General features: G+C 28.0%; 1 protein-coding gene across 1 annotated transcript; it reads left to right on the top strand.

The window, feature by feature from the left end:
• Positions 1–270: 270 nt before the first annotated feature.
• Positions 271–5349, top strand: LOC100805188 (protein SULFUR DEFICIENCY-INDUCED 1). Its single transcript, XM_003552097.5, has 4 exons — positions 271–711; positions 1724–1936; positions 2612–2767; positions 4722–5349. The coding sequence occupies exons 1-4, from the start codon at positions 592–594 to the stop codon at positions 5121–5123; spliced, it is 891 nt and encodes a 296-aa protein (XP_003552145.1). The 5' UTR covers positions 271–591; the 3' UTR covers positions 5124–5349.
• Positions 5350–6311: the final 962 nt, after the last annotated feature.

Here is a 6311-nt window from a genome sequence, read left to right as displayed (position 1 = left end):
AAAAAGATTTATTAAAAGTGATCAATCAATTTTCCAGAAGTAAAAATTAATTGTCAATAGAAATGATGAATATTCCGCAAGGATTAAAAAAATGAAGATAAATGACATCTTTTCTAACTTATTTTTCAAAGAAATAGTTATATTAAAAAAATCTCTAAAATTAACAAAATCATTTACTTCTAAAATAAATTATTCTGTAGTAAAAGTTATCTATTCTTGTGAAATAAAAAATATTATTGCAAACAAATTTTTTCTCCCCTTTTACTGTAGACGTTGAAGCGGTGCACGTCGTTTCCAAAAACTAAAATCACACAGCGACACGTGTCAATTTCTTTGCTAACAGTCGTTGATTGACTCCACATTAGCCCAACACCGAAAGAAAAGGAATGAGGACGCACACCCGTCCAGGTTCACAATGTTGTTGTTGTTCATCTTCTTCTCATCCTTTGTTCCTCCTTTCACAACTCCAAAGTTGAAACTCGAAAGCGCGTAATATTAATAATCGTAACAAACAAGAGAGAGAACAGAACTACTACTGTTTCTTTTTTTGCCTTTGTTTCTCTGCCCCTTTGTGCAGCGTCTCACACACCAATGGAAGAACCAAGTGGTTGCAACAAGAGCGCTCCAAAAGGAAAAAAGGATGACCTTTACCATGTACTTCACAAGGTCCCTTATGGAGATAGCCCTTATGTCAGAGCTAAGCATGCCCAGGTACATAATTAGCATCTTTGGTTCTACATATTCAATAAAGACAAATTTTCATATCCTAGACATGATTATAAGTAATCTCAAATGTGATTCCTTTTTTCTCAGTAGGTTTTCAAAAACTTTAATTAAATATCCATACCCATTTTTAGATTATCGTATTTTTCACCTTTAAGTTTCTATTTTTATTTCGGGGGTTTAATTAATTGAATTCTAAATTACACCACTTGTGTGTATCTATTTGATATTTTCTCTCATGTTGTCTTTGGATTGATGTGTGATTCGTGATCCCGGTTTCATTGTTAGATTCAAGAACCATGAATATTGTAAACTTAGAATATACTTAGCTCAGCGTGAATCTAATTGATCTTCGTCTATTTTTATGAAAGCATTATAAGTGAAGTCATATATATATATATATATATATATATATATATATATATATATATATATATATATATATATATATATATATATATATGACAGAAGTTAGAAGTTATAAAGTAGGAAAGGAAGAAGAGATTTTGTTTGTTGAATGTTGACTTTTTTTCTAAATTTTTATTTTGGAAACAAGAAAATCAGCTAATGTTTTTATAAATTCCTCTATATTAGAAAAGTTTAATCTGATCATGAGTTTTTGTGCGTTTTTTTTTCCACCCTTTTAAACGGAATGAGATATCTATTGTATCATGCATGATTTGAGTTCAGATCCTTTTTTTTTTAATTTCTTCCCTGTTTCGCTATGCTTAATTATTTACTTGGCCAAACTACTACTCTCATTCTTCTTCAAAGTTTGGATTTAATAACCCACATAGTCCAATTTCAGAATGGGTTTTTGCTACAATTTTGACGGCTTTCAAAATTTTCTCGAGGAGGAAAGATATTATCATTAAAATTTGGATTTAATTATTTTAGCAATTCAGTTTTCTTGCTGTTATTAATTCTTACTTGATCGAAGATCTATGGGTATAGTAGTGGCAATATTATAATACTAATAATAATGATATGAATTCTGAAGCTGGTAGAAAAGGACCCGGAAGCTGCAATTGTATTATTTTGGAAAGCAATAAATTCTGGGGATAAAGTGGACAGTGCTCTAAAGGATATGGCAGTAGTGATGAAGCAATTGGACAGATCTGATGAAGCCATTGAAGCCATTCGTTCATTTAGAAGCCTTTGCTCCAAACAATCCCAAGAGTCCCTTGATAATGTACTAATAGATCTTTATAAGGTATTATACTTAAAAAAATATCCTTTTATTTTTACACATTCAATTTTTAATTTTTTTAATCTCTACGGCGAGGATTAAAAATAATTAAAAAATAGTATGTATAAAGATCAAGAGTCTGTTTTTAAGTATAAAGGCTAAAATTAAGGAAATTTTTTATATAATTATATGAATCAAATGAATAATTAAACAATTTTTTTTATTTCTTTGAAATTGACATGTTTGTCCGTTCGCTTTTTTTTATCTCTTCCTTATAAATATGAATTGCATTCTTCAATTGTAAACAACCTTGACATTATACGAAAACATGAAATTGAAGATATGTTAATTAATTTGTTTCATTGCTTTATATATTGCTTTTTCAGATATATTAAAATAAGCCTTACAACCCAAATACTTGTTAATTTTTGTAGATGTAGAACTCAAATAATTGAAAAGTTTTGTCAATAATTTTGAAGGTCAACTATTTGAAGAGTTGTTTTCTAGTGTGTACAGCTTGTATTTTTTTCGTTGAAATTCCTTTTAACTAGCTGTGAACGCATGTCTTTTTTTGGTTTTTTTTGGTACGATGTACGTGTGTCTTTTAATTTTATTCTTTGTTGGTACAATGAATGAGTGTCTTTATACTTGGGTCTTATAATTAACTTCTACATTAAATTTTATTTGTTGAAATGATAGAAATGTGGAAAAATAGATGAGCAAATAGAAATGCTGAAGCGAAAGTTGAAGTTGATCTACCAAGGTGAGGCCTTCAATGGGAAACTCACCAAGACAGCAAGGTCTCATGGCAAGAAGTTCCAAGTTTCTATCAAACAAGAAACTTCAAGATTACTGGTATTTGATCTTGACTAAAGCTTTTTCTTTTACTAAAGTTCAACGACTAGTCAAGAAGTTATGCTTTTTCCTTTGCTGAAAGTTAGCTTAAGGATTGACTTGATTTTTAACATATAGTTTATTTAATATAATCCTTCCACTCTAGCTCATTTGATTGTTATTTTGACAAAACATTTTTATTTCATTTTAACTGAGGATTTATTATATCAGTGTGCAATTAAAGACTTTTTTTAATTATATCCTAAACAAGTACCCTCTTCACTTGTTCTTTAAATGTCATTTAAGATTGTAATAAGAATTAAGAATTGCAGTTAGTGTTTTTGTTTATATTAAAACTTCATTATCTATTTTTATTGTACTATTTATTCATTTTATTAATTAATGTCTCAATCATTTATCATTCTACATTTTTTTCTCTTCAATTTCATAATAAATTTGTTAAATATTTTTAAAAAATAAAAGTAAAAGATAAAATATTAGTTAATGAATTTTAAACTTTAGAACGAATTTTAAAAAAATGTATTTTTTTAATGATATTATAAAAAAAGAAAATACTAATTTTAATGGATGAATATTTAACTTTGCACTTACATGAAAATTAAGAAGATAAGATATAATAAGAATGATTCAATATAACACTAGTTAACATAAGTGATAGAAATAGAAACTTGTGTTTCTTAATTAAATGGTCAGGTTTTAATTTTGATTTTGAGTATGAAATAAATTATATTAAAAGAAAAATTTGAAATACATATCCTTTGTGTGTGTTTACAGCCCTCCATGAAGATTAAAGATTAGTCATTGCTTCCAAAAATGATTACTTCATACTTACATCACAATAGAAAATGAATAATTCAATAAAATTGTTTCACTTATTAAGTTATTTATTTCTTTTCTTAATATTTACCTACTTCAACGGAATGGAGGAAGTAACTTTCACTTCACTTTAACTCTTTTACACAATGATTGGCCATAAGATAACATAAAAAGTAAAAGTATAAAATAAAAATGGCATGCCGCAAATTGTCAAATACCATCCTTAAGTAATAGGAGCTGTTTTTTTTTTTTTTACGAAATTTTCTTATATTTTGAGGAATTTTATTTCCATGAATATAAGAAATAGTATTTTTGGGTATTTTTTTTAAAAAAAAAACGTTTGATTTTATTTTAATATTCATGAATATAGTTTTTAAAATTTAAAGTAATTTAAATAAAAAAAGATAATTACATATGTAGTAGATAATAAATTTTTACCTTCACGTGAGAGTATTACTTTTCCACCTCCCTTGTGACGAGAATATAAATGTAAGAAAATATGATAAAAAAAAGAGAGTAAATTATAGCATTCCTAGGGATAAGTAATACTTAGGAATACTTTTTAAAAAACTTGTAACAAACATGAGAATTTATATTCTCATCTTCATATTTCCACTAATCTATCAAGATTTCGTGAAACAAAAGCTGTAGTGGTCATAGTTTGCTCATTACTCAAAAAGCTTGCAATAAATTACAAATGAAATTGGAAACCTAAAAACAAAACAATAATTATCCATATAAAATCAGATTGAATAAAATCCACTCATACAACTAACAGTTTACGAGTGTGCAAAATAGCAGTCAACTCTATTTTTTTTTTTTTCTACTTTCCATATTTCATGCTTTTTACTTTGTAGTTTTGTTTGGACAAATTTTTCAAGAAGTACTTATAAGGGAGAAAAAAGGTAAGATGTATTGATTTTATCTGGAAGCTAAAATTAACCTATGAAATTTAATTTTTGGATGAGTTAAATGGAAAAAAAAATCTATAAAAATTAAGAGTATAATTAATTTTTTGCTTATATGAACTTTCTTTTTCTTCTTCTCTAAAGTGTCTATAGATAAATATGTTCAAATAGAATCTTAAGATTATTATCATTGTTTTTGGACACTGACATATCAAAATCTTATTGTACAGGGAAACCTGGGCTGGGCCTATATGCAAAAGATGAACTACATGATGGCTGAGGTGGTGTATCGGAAAGCCCAAATAATTGATCCGGATTGTAACAAGGCCTGTAACTTGGGCCTGTGCCTCATCAGACAAGCCAGATATGAAGAGGCACAATTGGTTCTTGAAGATGTATTAAAAGGAAATCTTCCCGGCTCAGATGATAGCAAGGCAAGGAAACGGGCCCAAGATCTCCGAACAGAGTTGAGATCCATGCTACCGCCACCACATTTCTCAGATCTTTTGGGCCTAGATGATGAGTTCATCAAAGGACTGGAACAATTGATGAATGAATGGGGCCCAATTAGATCAAAGAGACTTCCAATTTTTGAGGAGATTTCTTCATTTAGAGATCAATTAGCATGTTAAGTTCATACTTTGTGTATATAGCTTTCATACATTGGGTTGGGTAATAGGTGTTTATGAAGAACTAGCTTCTTTTTGTTTTCTTTTTCCTATTTTTGATGAAGTGGTGGGTGTTGCTTTTTTTGTAAGAGTGAGGAATTAAATAGAGTGAAGAACTTGATGTAAATTAATTATGAAAACAAAGTAATAAGCCTAGTATTTTATAAACTCCAATAAGAAGTTATTGCAAGTCTTCTTTTAGTTTAGGTTTATTTAGAAGCAAAGATGAAATGGTTGCCACATAAATAAATTGGTTTACGAACATATTGTTATTTGTTCCACATGTAAAACGTGAACTTTAGCATTTTTTTTTCTTTAAATAAAGTTTAGGTATGCTTAAGCATCACTATAGCACCAAAGATTCCAATGTGGTTGACACCAAACGTGGACTTTAGCATGACCAATATGTCATAATATTCACCGTAGTTAGTGGAGGTGCAGAGTGAAGCGGCCGATCATTGCTGCTGTAGATCGTGGCCATAATCGTGCACTATCGCGGAGTTTTGTGACTTTTGTTGTCGCCATAATAAGTTTTAGGGTTGGGGGAAGAAGAAACCTCCAAATAACATTATTTTTGTTGGTTAGATGACTTTTTTCACGAGATGTCGAAATGCATTGTTTTACTTATTGGTTTTTTAAATTAAGGATAAAAAAGTAAGTTGTTATTAATTCTTTAACCTATTATCACTTTTTTCCTGTTTTCTTTTTCAATGTTACCTACAACTGCTTGAATGTTACTCACAACATAATAAACCTCAGTACCAAAAGAGTAAATATATTATTCTTACTTTATCATTAATTATAAATTTTGTTTAAATAATAATTTTATATAATTCATTAATATATATTTTTTTACTCAATAAAAATGTAATATAAAATATTATATTTTCACATCTTTCTTTTTAATCGGTTATTTTCTGAAATAAAGTTATTAAATTTATTTTGCAGACAAACATAGCATAAAAAATATATTTTTTCTTTTCTTACTACTCTTTTCTTTTCATATATATATATATATATATATATATATATATATATATATATATATATAATTTAGCAAAAACAATATGGATAACTAGATAAAGGGATGGTTAAATTGTATTTAATATTTACATTAAACGATTGTCATATGTCATTTCACTATAGAAATTG

This window comes from Glycine max, chromosome 18 (genome assembly GCF_000004515.6).
Source record: "Glycine max cultivar Williams 82 chromosome 18, Glycine_max_v4.0, whole genome shotgun sequence".
Lineage (NCBI taxonomy): Eukaryota > Viridiplantae > Streptophyta > Magnoliopsida > Fabales > Fabaceae > Glycine > Glycine max.
This window is presented reverse-complemented; position numbering and strand designations above follow the sequence as displayed.